This window comes from Pimephales promelas, chromosome 11 (genome assembly GCF_988280905.1).
Source record: "Pimephales promelas chromosome 11, fPimPro1.hap1.1, whole genome shotgun sequence".
Lineage (NCBI taxonomy): Eukaryota > Metazoa > Chordata > Actinopteri > Cypriniformes > Leuciscidae > Pimephales > Pimephales promelas.
The window spans coordinates 20,373,388-20,389,851 of NC_142779.1; the positions used below are offsets into that span (position 1 = coordinate 20,373,388).

The 16,464-nt window shown below is 36.6% G+C and overlaps 1 protein-coding gene across 5 annotated transcripts in view; it reads left to right on the forward strand.

The window, feature by feature from the left end:
- Positions 1-1,269: 1,269 nt before the first annotated feature.
- Positions 1,270-16,464, forward strand: part of wdr27 (WD repeat domain 27) — a 60,253-nt gene continuing 45,058 nt past the window's right edge. Inside the window, exons 1-16 of one of the 5 annotated variants that reach the window (XM_089117155.1) lie at positions 1,270-1,429; positions 4,743-4,916; positions 5,490-5,634; positions 5,771-5,895; positions 6,616-6,729; positions 7,350-7,401; positions 7,513-7,583; positions 7,665-7,791; positions 7,905-8,007; positions 8,940-9,037; positions 10,903-10,961; positions 11,402-11,535; positions 11,814-11,887; positions 15,267-15,351; positions 15,959-16,030; positions 16,132-16,241. In XM_089117155.1, coding sequence (XP_088973281.1) covers positions 4,761-4,916; positions 5,490-5,634; positions 5,771-5,895; positions 6,616-6,729; positions 7,350-7,401; positions 7,513-7,583; positions 7,665-7,791; positions 7,905-8,007; positions 8,940-9,037; positions 10,903-10,961; positions 11,402-11,535; positions 11,814-11,887; positions 15,267-15,351; positions 15,959-16,030; positions 16,132-16,241 — 1,525 coding nt within the window. In that variant the 5' untranslated portion in view covers positions 1,270-1,429; positions 4,743-4,760. Of the gene's footprint in view, positions 1,430-4,660; positions 4,917-5,489; positions 5,635-5,770; positions 5,896-6,615; positions 6,730-7,349; positions 7,402-7,512; positions 7,584-7,664; positions 7,792-7,904; positions 8,008-8,939; positions 9,038-10,902; positions 10,962-11,401; positions 11,536-11,813; positions 11,888-15,266; positions 15,352-15,958; positions 16,031-16,131; positions 16,242-16,464 lie in introns of those variants that run through there. The other 4 variants (XM_089117153.1, XM_089117154.1, XM_089117157.1 and 1 more) reach the window with 4 other exon arrangements.

Below are 16,464 nucleotides of genomic sequence, written 5' to 3' on the forward strand. Positions count from 1 at the left end.
TTCCGTCAGAAAAACTGGGCGGAGAGAGTTGACTGACTGACTAAAGCCAGAGCCATGTAGTAGACTGATTGGTCGATGGAGATTAAAGGCGTGTCCAAGAGGATGCATATGCAAATAACGCTTTGATTATTGGATAGCTCAGTGTGTTTGGCTGAGACTCATTGGTGGAAAACCTATGTGGGCGGGGACTCGCAGACGTTTTATTGCTAAAAACACCATTCAACATTTTGTAACGTTCAAATAGGATTAAATAAATTGTATGTCGTGAAAGGACAGAAGAGTCGTAGAACTCTTGTCGTTTGTTTTATGGTTGTCAATTTGTACAAAAATATAGGGGAAAAAATTTAATATCTCTTATATAAAACTTTATGTGTTTGTTATTGTGAATATGATGCTAAAACTATTGACAACATTTTATATTCACAGATGTGGAATGTCTAAATATATCCCATTTTATAATAAAGGTTTTTAGCTTGGATCTATAGCTTGGATCAAGATATAGATATACAATAACCCAACCAGCCAAATGTAATGTTTTATATATTTGAAGAGTTCAGATGCAAAAGCCTCTAAATGCCATTTGAAATTTTCTTCTAAAATGACAATTTTTATCAAGCTTGTATATTTAAGTTCAGTAATTTCACTTAAATGACAATTGATAGGTCATCTTTTCAAAATTTCAAATGGCATTTAGAGGCTTTTGCATCTGAACTCTTCATTTACAAAAAATAACCTGTTAATCTTTGACGTCTTACTATTTCTTACTATTCATCTTTTCTTTTTGCTTTCATTTATTTTTTTATAATTGTTCATTGCAACTTAATTTCAATGTGCATTGACTGACTGACTGCAGTTTACCACCAGAGGGCATTATTGCATAGAAGATTGATTCCCTTTTCTAATGCTGTGTTTCCAACTGTTTCAAATAAGTTTTGTGTAAATATAAAATCAGAGGCTATACATATCTCCTGCGCTACGAATAATATTGATGAATCAATCAATCAACAGTCAGTTTTTGCTCTTCATATAAGACGTGATTTGAAATTATAGACATTAAAAATATTTGGAATAAGCCAGAGACACAACAATTCCCACAAATCTACAGTGTCGTATCAGCATGTTGTTGTTGTTGTTTTACTGTACACTGACTATAATCAAAGTCCTTTAAATCATAAATTAACCAATTATTGAAAATTGCCTAAAGCACAGTACACCCGTGACCCGCATAAAAGTCAGCAATTGTCCCTTCTGGTGTGCCGTCCCGGACAGATCCCGTTTCCAAAGCAACAAGGACGCAGGATCACAGCACAAGCCAAAAAGTCTATTTTTTTTTTTTTTGCACGAATGTTTGAACTTCAGTCACTACACATATATGATTAAACCATATGGTCACATTCGTAATACGTAACCAGCAAACGCTAACTTTCAGGTGAGTGATGGGATAAACTCATAAACTTACTTTTGAAGCTGATGTCATCATTCATTGGCACTTTCCACGAATTCAGTGTAACGTTTCAAAACACGGCCTATAACGTGTTAGCTAGTTTTCAACATATTGACAGTGAAAGTAGGGTTTGAGTTTTTTTAAATATTAAATTAAGCGTTTCTCTCGAGGCAGGGCTATAACGTTAGCTTGTTTCGGGCCAGTTTCCTATTTTGTAGTTAGCTATTACTAAGCGTAACGTTATTATTCATTAAAGGAAAATGTATATTTTTTCTGTACAGTAACTTGGTAAATAGAACTTTGATAAATAAAGTAAAAATTACAATTTGTGTAAAAATTGAAAAAAAAAATTAATGAAATGGTTTTCAAAAATTGCATGATGTCACCAATGTTACCTCTGTGTCCTCACAATTGTAATGAATGTTTAAAACATATTGGAGGAATAAACTGCGGTAACTTTATAGGGGTGTGCTACATAAAATGTGGGACACAATTGAATTTAACCCTTGTGTTAATTTAAGTTAATAAATTCATATAAAATTTGTGTTCTAATGAATTGAATATTAAAGGTAGGGTTGGCAATTTTATTGTGGCTAGCAATATACGAATCCGACGAGCGTTTTGTGTAGGCTGCCATCTTGTGGCATAGACATGTGCACCGGTATGTAAACAAACCTCAGTGATAACGCGAAAGCAGAAAGCACCCTCGATGACAGCTACAGCCAGGCAGAATGACTTGTTGGGTTGATGATGTTAGACAGCGGCCTCCAGTCACAGTTGAAGGTACAAACGATCTTACATATTATTTATGAAAATAGTTTGGCAAGTTGGCAAGCTAGCTAGGCTAACGTTTGCTAACGAGGAAACTATAAAAAAGATCTGTCCGTTTGGCAACAATAAATAAATGAATGAAATCAAATAAACAAATTCATGTTTTTAATTTGTGTCCATTATTTATCTCATTTTCAAATTGCAACGTTAAGGTAACGTTACAGCTAGAAAGTATACATAATATCGACCAATTAGTGTTTTTAAACCATGGAAAGAGGTCAATATAACAGCAAGAGAACAATTATGTCACATAACGTTACATTTAGCTCAGGAAAGCCATTTAATGACCATAGCATATTAATTGAATAGAAAAAAATAACAAAAAAGAGGAGGTTTTGCTGATCACTATATCACATATTTATTATATTTTTTTACTTATGTCATTAAATAATTGTTGTTATACGCGAATGTCCGCGGCTTGTACTCGCCCAGGAAATCTGTGTAAACCGTACGGCACCAGACAGGGGCAGTCGACTCGGGGTATTCACAATGTTTTCTCTTCAAAATTGAAATTTTACTGCCACCATTGAAACAATTTATAACGGAAACTGTTTACCCACTCGACATTATACAAGGGCTAACGTTGCAACGTTAGTGACAGTCGTAAATCGCGGGCTGTTTATTCCAGTGGACGCAAGTTGCAACTAAAACAATAGGAGGCAATGGCGCAACGCTACCCAGCAACAGCTCAGTAATGGCGCCCGCTTACTTCCGGTAGTTTCGCCGGATTCGTCTATATGGTAATGCGCGTGATGTCACTGTCGCCCGGAGTGACAAAAGACTGAGTGGCAGCATTGGTAATCAGTGTGTGATGCTGCGAAAAACACACAAAGCATCTAAATTGGGAAAGAGCTTTGCTATTGACTGTAGACTACAAATAGATTTGACAAGAAATCTGAAGTATATTTTTACAGACTGCTGAAAGCTAGATCAGAGAAGCAAATGGATTGCTGCAATTTGCTGCAATAGAAAAAAACTGGACACCAGGCAGCGGAAGATGGATTTGTAGTTTAGGGCTCGATGGTCTGATGATTGATATATAGATAGATATAAATAGATATAGATGTAGATACACATATAGTAGTAGCATTGATATAAGTGATCCGTATTTATCTAGATTGTATTTATATAAAGCGTTCACAGGCAAATTTGCTTTATCCCTGGCGTCGAAATCAGGCACATATAAATGTCAGGAGGAAACACAAATCCTGGCTCCATGTCAATATCCATGGATTACTGGATCTTTGGTAAGTTGTAAGGAACACTATATTGAGTCCTGATAATCATTTGTTTTACTTGCGTATTCGCAGCGTCCCCTAATAAATACATTAAAAACACGTGAGGTCGCACACAGCCAGAGCAGATTCAGCAAAGAGATGGCATATACAGTATAAGCACATAACATTAAAATAATAATGAACTTAAACAACTTTCAGAACTCTTACTTACAGTACCACCTGACTGCTGCAGATTCCTTTCAGCATTGATAATGTTGACATAGCAATGGATAAATCCCAATGCTCGAACAGGACGTTATGGGTTACCATCTTGAAATTATGGTTGCAACATGGGGTGAATGTAGCATAAGCTGGTTGTTTGGTTCAGAGGGAACTGTAAAAGATGACTGATGTTTTGTTTATGACTCCCAAATTCGGACTAAATGCAATGAACGTACAAACATTTTTTTTGTCCTGAGATTTCCACAGAAGTTTATGTACATGGTTTAATATTTACCACTTATATTATTGATTGCTATCAGGATGTGATGAGAAATCCAACCAGTATAATAAAAAGTGTTCATAAAACAAATTTAATTCAACGGATTGTTAAAATTACGACGTTGTACATTCAAAAAGGATTGCTGTCTTTAACAATGTCTGTTTGTCATGCTTGATTAATTTAATGTTATTATAGTTTATCAATATGTATTAAAAAAAAAGAAATTCACTTATTCACTAATGCATTTAAAAAAATCTCATGGGAAACCAGCAGGGGCTGATTAAGGTCTACTACACAAGCCCCTAGGTTCACGGTATAGTACCTGTTTCTTGATGAGGCAGTTAAAAACAAGCACTCCACAATAGCATTGACAACAGGTGTCCCTCGCCAGGTCATTACCCCCCAGTATAGTTCATTACTCGCCCTGAGCCCCCAGTATAGTTAGGTTTTAGGGTTAGGTGTGGTCGGGTTAGGATTAGGCATCCAGGTAGCGGCCTCAACAACAAAGGGGTTATAATTTGGCTGGGACACAGTTTACAACTAAAACTGACGTAGGGAGGAGTGATGTTACATTAATCTGTAATGTGCACTGTGTTCTTGGCAATTGCCTGTTATTTTAAAAACCTCCTTCCAGTAATATTAGTAATTACTAATACTGCCTTTTTACTAGGCCTGTTAGATGTCATCCTTCCCTGCTGAACACTTAAGCACTGTATTCTTTTCAGGATTCTCATTGTGTGTTGTTCAGGTGTCTACTGGGTACACCATGGCTGCTGTGACCTCAGAGCAGTATTTGATCGAGAGACTTGCTGTAACTTGCAATAATCCAGTGTCCCATCTGCAGCTGACCTGCTGCCCTTCCCACTGTGCTGTCCCATGGCAGGGCAAGAATATAAGGATTTATGAAAACAACAACCTGGAGGTCTTTGTGCACTTATATCTATTTTCAATGAATGTCAAAATTAAACTTAATATTTTTGAAAAAAGTCTCTCTAAAGGCTGCGTTTAAAATCCGGTAAAAAAATAAAGTGCAATATTATTACAATTTAAAATAATATATTATAGTTATAAATGTACATTATTCCTGTGATGGTAACGTTGTAAAAGTATTCGAGAGAGTTTCACATGTAATCCGTAGCAATTTCATATGCAAGCATGTCAGCCAATCACAGCAGTGCCCGGTTACACTGAATCCCACAGCAGACACGCCCCTTCAAACAGAGAGTTCCAATCAGAGGCTGAAATCACGCTAGGAAAAATGCCTTTATTTCTAAATTTTGACTATTTTTTTATCTAAAAAAACATATTAACATTATAAGGGGAAACCAGAAAACATTGTAAAATTTATAAAATAACCCCATGTCATGGGACCTTTAAAAAAAATAAAATAAGTTTGCTTAAATTCTAATAATATTTCACATTTTTACAATGATACTGTATTTTTATCAAATATATTTAGGATTAAACCTACAACTAATTTGAATGTTTCCTGTAGTCTCCCTTGGAACTTACTGGTCACCATTGCGACGTGTCTGCCATGGTGTTTGGGACAGTGAGTGATCGTCTCATCCTCTGTAGTGCTTCTGAAGATTATGTGATTGTCTGGGATATCCATCGCTGCTACAGACAAATAAAAGAAGGTAGTAAGTGCCCATAATAGGTGACCTATAAAAACAACAAATATGCTCATCTGGAGTCAAAAACATCCAGAAATATAAATGGTGCCTTTTTCTGTCATTTTGTTAAAATCTCACAACCATGACATCTGTGTTCCAGGTGTAATTGCCTCAGGTAGAGTTGTTGGCACATTGCTCGGTAGGGTGGTGCATCTGTCACTATGTCCACTGAGCTGGAAAGTGGCAGCATGCTCAGGCTCCAGAGTGGTTCTATTAAATGCAGAGGTATGAAATAAGGTGCACACCATTTTTGTTCAGTGAATTGAAAACAAAAGCATTTATGAGAAAAAATAATACCTTTTTGACCCATCTCCAGATGAAACACTAAACAAAGCCTGCATGCAGAACATTCCGTTACTCATGCTGTGATTGACCAGCCCGTAAAGTTTGGGAGATAACATTGAAATACTTAAATGAAACCAGCAGTAAATCATTGTACGAAAAAAAAAATCAGAAAAAGCCCCTTCAAGCCGACTTCAATTCAAAAAATGTAGGGTTAGTTCACCCAAAAATGAAAATTCTGTCAGTATTTACTCACCCTCAAGTTGTTCCAAACCTCTATGTGTTTATTTGTTCTGTTGAACACAAAGGAAGATATTTGGAAGAATGTTTTAATCAAACAGATCTCATTCCCCATTGACTACCATAGTAAGAAAAAATACATACTATGGTAGTCAATGGGGAATGAGATCTGTTTGAATAAAACATTCTTCCAAATATCTTCCTTTGTGTTCAACAGAACAAATAAACACACACGAACAACTTGAGGGTGAGTGAATACTGATAGAATTTTCATTTTTGGGTTAACTAACCCTTTAACTTAAAAATATACGATCATCTTTGTATGTAGTAAAACACCTTTCAATGAAATTGTAAAACAATAAAGATTTTCCATTAAGATAAATAAAGACAAAACCTGAGGCACTGCATATCTGTTTCCTATAGAAAGAGGAAGTGCTTGGAGTGCTGAAAGCTCATCTTGGTCCTGTGACTGCATCAGAGTTCTGTCCATGGGATGCTAATCTTCTCATCTCTATCTCAGAAGACAGAACATTCAAGGTATAGATACCATACAAAGTCAAACCAGGAACAGCATTACTGTTTACTAAATAGCCTACATTTTTTTTTTTCAATTTTTCTATGATTGTGTTTACACACTCTACTATTCAAAAGTTTGGGGTCAAAAAGATTTTTTTTATTATTCATCAAAGAAGTCTTAAAGAAATGTATAGATATAAATATATAGATGTTAAAAAATTAACAGCACAAATGTTTTAAACATTGATAATAATAGGACATTTTTCTTGAGCTGCAAATCAACATAGACTTGCAGTAATGTCTTCTGCATTAAACCTTCTCAGACAAGGCTTAGATTAAGCCCAGATTAGGCCATAGTTCAATTAAGATATTTAAGTAGCGTTTGTAAACATGCCATTGAAAAAAAAAAAAAAACCTTTCTGGTGTGTATCTTCAGACAATATATTAAGATACAGTATGTCGGGGCAAGCTGCTTTCAGTTAAAACAACTCAAACATTTATTTTAGTCTAGGGCTTGGCTTAAGCCTTTTCTGTGAAACCGGGGGCATAACAATTTATTGTACCCATCAAATTTTAGCATATATATATATATATATATATATACATACTTGTTTTATATATGGCTTTCTTTTTTGTATCAGATATGGGATGTGAGGAAGGGGGATATTATGTTTGAATCTGCTGTTCTATCAGGTTGGTGTATAATTTCTAACACCAATATTTATACAACAGAAATTGAAATTCTTCATTTATTGTAGCCTGTAAATGTAGAGAATATGTAGTGAAGATGTTTCTGTTACACAGCGTATCCACTGCTTAGTCTGTTCTTCATGGAGCAAAACAGTCAGTTCATCACAGGATCTGGTGATGGACAGGTGAGTCATCACAAACACTTTCAGCCTCTTTTGTGTAATCCATATATTGCTTTTTTTAAGTTGGAATATATGTTATTCAAGCTTTGGTGCTACACTCTCCCTGTGGACCACAAATGTCGCTTGGTGACAAAACTGGACCTTTCGAAGCTTGAACAGAAGCATGAGAGGAACCTCAGGAAAATCAATCCACCTCAAAATGGAACAGATGGTTAGAAAAAACCCACAAGCCACAATTCAGACTGCATATGACTCCTGTGCCTACCTCACTGTGGAAAACGATACATCTGCTTCAATGTAAGCTTCATTTGTGTACTTTGCTAGGAACGACTTGTAATGATGTGAGAGGAAAAGTGGAGACAACAAAGCCTGTTCTGAGAATCTGGGCACAGAGACCACAGTCAAACCACGCTAGCCTGCAGCAGGGGTATGTCTTTGGCCCGTTTTTGTTGTTCACTTTTATCTGGTTGTGCTGTTGTGGGATTTCTGGGGTAAGAAATGATGTAAGGCTGACATGGGAAGGTTAGATTGCACATACCACAATAAGAAGTCATCATTATACCCCTGTTTCTGGTTTCATGCTGTCCAAACTACAGTTACAGCTATGACAAGATGGTTGGAAGCAAAGGACAGCTGTATGGTTTGCAGGTTGTGTTATGCTTTCAGTCCCTGACTTCCAGGGCCGGCCCATAGGCGATTTCCTTGGGTTGACGGGGGGCAACCGCAATACAGGCGAAAGGGCACTTTATCATTAGCAGTTAAAGGAGCAGGGGCTTAAGGGGCCACAATGGCCAATCATAGGTGTTTCAGTTAGTCCGAGTATCTAAACTCTCGCCTAGGTCACCAACCGAGCCTGGGACAGCCCTGCTGACTTCAGAGGTGAACAGTGCTTTAGCATGACATGAAAATAATGTTATTATATGAAATTAAATTGTAAACATTGTTGGATGAAATGTCTGCAGACCCCAATAGTCTTCACTGGAATAGGCGAGGTCACAAAAATGTCTTTGTTTTCCAAAACATTAATACTTACTACTAAACACTTGGACAGAAACCTTTAATTTTATTACAATGTAAAATATATTATCTGGATTTCTTTTACACACTCATGCTTAGTTGTAACTGTGCATGAATTGTTCACATTGTTGTCCCAGTGATTCTTAGAAAACAACATGTTGCCTCAACAACTTTAGTTTATTAGACAGAAGGGATGACCCCTGACCCCTGTCACTTTATGATTTGCACTGCAATAAGATGAGTTTGAACACTGACTTAAATCAAGTTTTCAAAGCATTAGTGAAGTTTTACTTTATATTTTGTATTTTGGCAAACAGTCTCTTCTTTGTACTTTTTCCATAGAGGAAGTTGTGTGTGGATCGGAAGTTCTGATGGGCTTTATCTGCTTGAGCTGGATACTTCAGAGCTTCTCAAGATTCTTCCACTCAAAGGCATAATAGGTTTTCACTAAACTCTTGGAGATACTTGAACATGTTTTAGATCCTATTTGACCTGTTTTTTGTTTATTTATTAGTAGAAAATGTACACTTAAATAGCATAAATATAATACAAATAAATGCAACAGTAGGTTATAGTGATCAACCATTTGAATGTTATGCATTGTACAACAAGGCACATTCAGTAAATGGTAGATAAATAATTTTCAGCATAACCTAACCAATCTTGTGTCAGCGGGCTCGTATGAGGAAACCATTTCAGTCTTCTAACTTGGAGTATTCCAGGATTATGAAACTTTAGAACGTCATTGTGTAAGTACTTGTACACTTAATGATAACATTGGTAAAATCTTGCAACCTCAAAACAAAATTCACCTCAAAAATATGTATAAACATCATGATTTACTTCATAACAAATGGCTTCCTAGGAATACAATTGAACAGTGAAAAAGTCACCATCAATATAAATGCTTGGGTTTCTGAGGGTTAAGAATGTCTGTTTGTCTTTCAAATACACTAATTTCTCATATGGTTGCGTAAACTGCTAAGACTAGTCGCACAAGTTAGACATCAATATTTTTCTTCAAGACTGATCATATTTTTTTTATGTCAGTTACATAAAAACTATACTGAAAAATAAACTGATAACCCCTATCTAACTGCTAGTTGGTCAAATTAGTTCTACCAGAAAGACAGACAGAAGTCAAATAAGACTTGAATAAGATTTATTTAACAGTTGTTTGCAAATTAGTATCAAATAGATGAAATGATAAAGTTCTTTGGCGTAGGCCCCGTCCATAATCCAAATCCGGAGGGTAGCAGATGCCTGCAGCTCTTGCCTGAAGATGGAGGCAGGGGCGGAGCCTACCCCCGATGGACGGACAGGGAACGACCTGGTGGTGGTGGGGAGGATGGTTTATAAGATTTCTAGCACAGGTTGTCAGGTTTTGATTTTTTTTATCTGTTGGTATTTGATCGAATCCATGATGCCATGTATCTCCAGGACCTCTGCCAGAAAATTATGCCCACAGCAATAAAGATACAGCGGATTATTTCATTTTACACATTGGTACTTCCATCCCTGTGAACCAAACCCATCTTAAGTGTTTCCTGCCAAAAAAGCTCTGACTATAGAACCTTTGGGCCTAATTTCCTGCCAGAGGTCCTGGAGAGCTTGTTCAGATACATGGCATCATGGATTCGATGAAATACCAACAGATAAAAAATCAAAACCTGACAGCCTGTGCTAGAAATCTTATAACAGGCCATGTTTGGATCTCAAATTCAAAACAAAAATGGGTCACTGAGCACAAAACCAAGTATCCGCAATGGCCGTCCCAGTCTCCTGACCTGAACCCTATAGAAAATGAGTGGGCTGAACTGAAGAAAACAACAACATGGATGTGGGAATCTGAAGGATCTGGAGAGATTCTGTATGGAGGAATCATCTCTGATCTCTTGTCAGGTTCTCCAAACTCATCAGGCATTAAAAGAGAAGACTCAGAGCTGTTATTGTCAAAAGGAGGTTGCAAAAAAGTATTTAATAAAAGGGGGCAAATAATGGTTCCAATGTGTTTTGGAGAAAAACATTGATTTCATAAAGTGATTCCCCCCATTCAAAGGTTAAACAATGCAGATTTATTTTTTACAGCCATCTTTGATCATATTTACGAAGGGCAAATAATTCTATACTTGACAGGAGTATCACTCGACAGGAGTATACAGGTTAACGAATGATGTGACATTAGTGTCTTATGCAACTGGCCCCTGGTTAAACACTCAGAAATACAGTAGTCATTAAATATTTGCCTGGTTATCTCTAAATCTAAATTCAGATCTTTTGGAGTTTTTGCATTTTCCCCTGACAGGTGACCTTAGCATTTCAATAGCAGAATCATGGGCCATCACCCATGGACATGGTGGCAATGTAAGTACTGCGTTACATTTTTGGTGTCTGTAAAAGAATGCATTGTGTATACAAATACAATATTTGATTGATTTACATTATTCCATGTCTGTACAGCTCTTGATAGATTCTATGATTTTTTTTTTTTTTTTTTTAACAGAATACATTTCCATAATACAGGCAAACTGTGAGGATCACCTTCATAGAAGTCCTATAGGCTACTTGCTATTTTTTTTTAATGATTCCCATAGTTAACCTTAAGCCACTCTAGAGCTCAAATGTATAGCACCTTTGGTATTTTTACAGCCCTGCAATTAGCAGTTTACAGTTTCTAAAAGCCCGGATTATTTAAGATGTAAAGTTTTTACAAGATTTGACTGTGGTTTGCATTCTGGGAGGAAAGTTGCCTGTGTACGACACAGTATAAGGACTACCCTCATCCTCTCTCTCTTTCTGGTTAGATGTGTTGTTTGGTGTCCTCGCTATTCGGGAATTCAGTCGTCCTTTTTGAGGTGAACAGTGCCTGGCTGGACGAGCTCTGCTTTAGGATGGCGAAGAGCTTCTCTGTGGAAGAGCATCTTTCAGTCGTGCCCAGGTAGCAAAACGTATCTTTCAGCCATTGGTCAGGAGGTTCTTGGATTAAGGATATGCAGGGTATCATTTTAAATAACATCCAGGAATAATATACTCATTGTTTGATTTTGGTTTTTGCTAGAACTATCTTTAGTAGATATATTGTCTGTTCTTGATGAGCCAACTACCACAATGGAAAATTCTTTATTTTGTTATTTCCAGTAATAGAAGTTTATTCATGTTGTTTTCCCCCCCGCTTGATTTTCTGCTTTTTTTTCCTTTATATTCACCATTTTTCAGCTCTCCTCTGATGACTATGTCCCCTCTGAATGCTGAGCTGGCAAAACAGGACCCAAAACCTCAGAGAAAAATAGGTTGGAGTTCACAAAACCACAGGCACACACACACGCACACACACATTTTTGCCAAATAAAGAAAACACCACCTTTGGTGGCATTTTAGCGTTATTGACACCCCTCTAAGGTATAATTTATGAAGCTAACGAATACTGTCCAAGATGTTACTCTTTCTAGCCTGGCGAAAGTTCTATACCACAATAAAACTTTTCAAAAGAAAGTTGTCATTAGGCACAGCAGCGTTCTTTATAGACTGCAGTTTGAGATATTTCGGTTTATTTGAAATACTTTTGAATCCAATAAAAATGTCACTCTTAAATATGTATCTTCATAAAACAGTCTGATGCCATCTGGTGTCTGAAGTCACACAGATACTGAGGTTTGATAACCACAGAATAAAGAGACACTATGTCACAAAATCCAACATCAAATCCTTCTGGGGTTTTTTTTCAGTACCCTATTTATTTTGTAATATTGTAATTCACCCAAAAATGAAAATTAAGTCATTAATGACTCTCATGTTGTTCCAAGCCCGTAAGATCATCTTCGGAGCACAGTTTAAGATATTTTAGATTTAGTCTGAGAGTTTTCTGTCCCTCCATTGAAAATGTATACATGGTATAGCTACTGTCCTTGTCCAGAAAGGAAATAAAGACATCATCAAAGTAGTCCATGTGACATCAGTGGGTTAGTTAGAATGTTTTGAAGCATGGAAAATACATTTTGGTCCAGAAATAACAAATACTACAACTTTATTCAGCATTGTATTGTCTTCCGGTTTCTGTTGTCAATCCTCATTCAGTGACGCTGGTGACGTAAGATGCTGCTGACGTGTTATCAGTGCGCCCGAGCTTCGTTCATAGTCTGAGGGAGACGCACGCTGTAAACAAAACAATCCTCGCAAACAAGTCTAAGGATTTCGACACAGAGGAAGACTTGCATTTTTTTGCCCAGCCATATTTATTTGAACCCGAATACATGGATTCACCAGATACACGTCAGCAGCGGCTTAAGTCACCAGCGTCACTGAAAGAGGATTGACAACAGAACCGGAAGACAATACAATGCTGAATATAGTCGTAGTTTTTGTTATTTTTGGACCAAAATGCATTTTCGATGCATCAAAACATTTTAACTAACCCACTGATGTCACATGGACTGCTTTGATGATGTCTTTATTTCGTTTCTGGACAAGGACAGTATACCATTTATACAGTAAACTAAATCTAAAATATCTTAAACTGTGTTCTGAAGATGAACAGGGGTCTTACGGGCTTGGAATGACATGAGGGTGAGTCATTAATGATATAATTTTCATTTTTGGGTGAACTAACCCTTTTACACATGACCATGGTCTTAATTTGCATGATTCATCACTGCCTATTATTCAAAAGGCTAAAAATAAGTAAACTGACAATTTGATAAATACAGAAACAACAGTAATATATCTGGCCCACATACTGACCTACAGTAGTACTTCCATTCTCTCTCCTATTCTCACAATTAAAATGAATCAAAGAAATTCTAAAATACTTTTTAAAGCTCTTTTATTTCCTTGCCAACACTTATTTTTTTAGTTTGTGTTTTAACTGAATAATGATTTGTATATGTTTCATAGATGTAAAAGCAATCCATCATCATCATTTCTCTTTTTCCCTTAAGGGAGGCTCTTCTTCCATCTCCATCTGGGCATTATTCCTCTTCCTTTCTAGAGTTACATATCCTCAGAGGTTTAAATTTATTCCATAGCTCTTTCTGGGGCCTAAGTCAATACCATAACTAGGACAACTCATTTTCTCCCTACTGCTGGGGTTTGACATGCACTAGCCAGGATCCAGCAGTGTAGTCTGTGTGATTAAAGGTCTGATAACAGGCTGATCACTGTTCTCAGAACTGAGTAACATTCTTGAAGAATGGGTTATGTCAGGATGTGGTTTGTTGACAATGAACCGAAACCACTACTTTTCTTTGGTACACTGTTTCTGTACCATTTGCCAATGTAAAGTGAAACAATTTCAGATACCACAGAAATAAGTATGATGAGCTATGAAAGAATACTGTACGTGATTTCTTATTGCCTGAACTCATTACAGGAACTTTTATGTGTCCAAGATTTTTGCACAATAACGAATTTAACTGATTTTAATGTATTTGATGCCTTTAGGACAGGGGTGTCCAATCTTCCTGAAGTGGGCCACTACACTCCAGAGTTTAGCTCCAATCTTAATTAAACGCATATGAACCAACTAATCATGGTTTTCAGAAATACTAGAAACTTCCAGGCAAGCGTGTTGGGGTATGTTGGAGCTAAACTCAGCAGGACATTGGCCCTCCAGGAGCAGGACTGGACACCCCTGCTTTAGGAAGAAGTTGCACTTATAAGCCATTTTTCAGAATATACGTTTAGTCTGTGGTTGACAGAGGAACCGTTTTTGGAAAAGCGTGCATTAGATTTAATGGAGCTGGAAAAAATTAGTTCACTGAAGAGAAGGAAACTTGGAAAAATGTCAGTTCTTCAGGTTGTGATTTGTATCATATGACATCTTTTTCTACTGTAATATGACTTTTTATTTGAATATGTTCCTATTAGTATACATTTTGTGGTCAAAAATTCTTTAGTCAGGTAAAATGTACAGTCAACTGTGTAGTATCACAAAATAAACCCAAATAAAATTTTGCCATAATAACCAACTGACTGTACAGTATCAAGCAGAGCTTCTGACCAAATATATACATAAATATATGGGCAAGAAAGCAATATTTTATTATGTGAGTGGAAAGAGATCGAAGAGTAAAATGAGAGTTATGAAAATAGCTAAACAGCAGTTGGGTTATTATACTCTTTAGTAACCATCTATCAAATTATAGTGGTAGACTAGATATTGATAGATCTTAAAGGGATAGTTCACTTTGAAATTAATTTTTGATATGTTTCAGCTTATCTCAAGGGCATCCAAGATGTAGGTGTCTTTGTTTTCACAGAAGTTTAAATTTTAGTAGTTTTAGGTCAAACCGTTCTTGTCTGTCAGTCATATAACGCCGGTATATGGGGTCCACCTCAAAGAGCATGCACAGAGAAGTCCAAATTAAACATGATTTAATGACTCGTAAATGTAAGTACACATTGATGGCCTAAGACACGAAACGAGCGGTTTGTGTGAGAAAACAAATGGTATTTATATCGTTTTACCGTCTATGGTGACCATAGACCTGCATTATATGACAGACAGACAAGAACGGTTTGACTTAATCAAATATCAAAATTGAAAATACTGTGGAAACAAAGACACCTACATCTTGGATCCCCTTGAGGTAAGCTTAAACATACCCAAAATAAATTTCAAAGTGAACTATCCCTTTAATTATATGACTAAACTGTTCTCTTTTTGTCTTCTAGGTGTGAGCTGTCAGAAGAGTGTGAAGGATCAGGCTTTAGTTTTTCACCCACAAGTGAAGTCATCAGGATACAATGCAGCTCCTCAGTAAGTCAGTTGACAGAGAAATACATTTTAGGGTCAAAACAGAAGTCTAACAAACTTCACAGTTTCAGGTTTGCATAGTTTCAGGCATTGAAAGTTGTAAGCTATCAAACTCCCTGTTGAGTACAACATTTAGAAAATGTGTGAAATTCATCCCTTGAAAGAGAAGAAGTTCTATAGAATTATAATAAACATTTTACTCATGCTGTGTTCTGGTAGCTTTGAAATGTGACTTACAGCAAATGACTCTAATTGTACTCTTACCTAATATCTTCCATGCTCTAACTTAAGAGTTTAATCTGAGGTCAATTGCATGATATTCATTTAAACACTGTTTAATTCTGTTTCCACGGAACCTACAGGCCTGCTCAGACTCACTTTACTGAAAGGTTGTTTTTTTTTTGTCTTAAGACTTTTTTTTTTTTGCTGTTGCAATATTATGTAGTGAAGGAACAAGAGGGCCTTGTAGAAGTATTTTCATAAGGACCATCTTAATCGGTCTCATCTCAAAGCCGATCACAAATGTGGTTTCTGCATTGCTTGTGGCCAGTTCAAGTACCTTGTGGATGAAAACCTAGGCTATGTTCTATTGGGTTTTTTTCTTTTATAGTAGGACAATGTTTAGACCAAAGACCAACGTTAAGAAGAAAACCCACTCTGCCTCAACAACTAGCACAAACACGTAAGTATTCTGCCAGTTTAAGTACAGGGTCTCGAGAATGCAGCAGTGCTCGATAAGATCACTGTAGCTTCTGCTCAAATCTATGTGCTGTTTTTCAACAGAAAAGGCCTCTTAAATGAGTATCCATCACATTTTGAAGCACCAAGTATACCTTACACTCATTTGATGGTTTCCACAACTCCAACCACAGTCAACTCTCTACAGTACTCAGGTATGGTCACACTAGGATTCAAGCATCTGAGATTTTTCATGGAAAATCTTCTTCAACACAAAGTGTAACCCTATAGCACTATAGAAACCTTCTGTAATTTTATTGGTTTAACACTGCATAGCACACAGTTTCTTTTCCAACTTCATGCATGACCAACATCACTTAATAGCAGTTGCTAACGATCATTTGCCTGTTGATTATTTGCATTTTTGGTTCTCCTGTG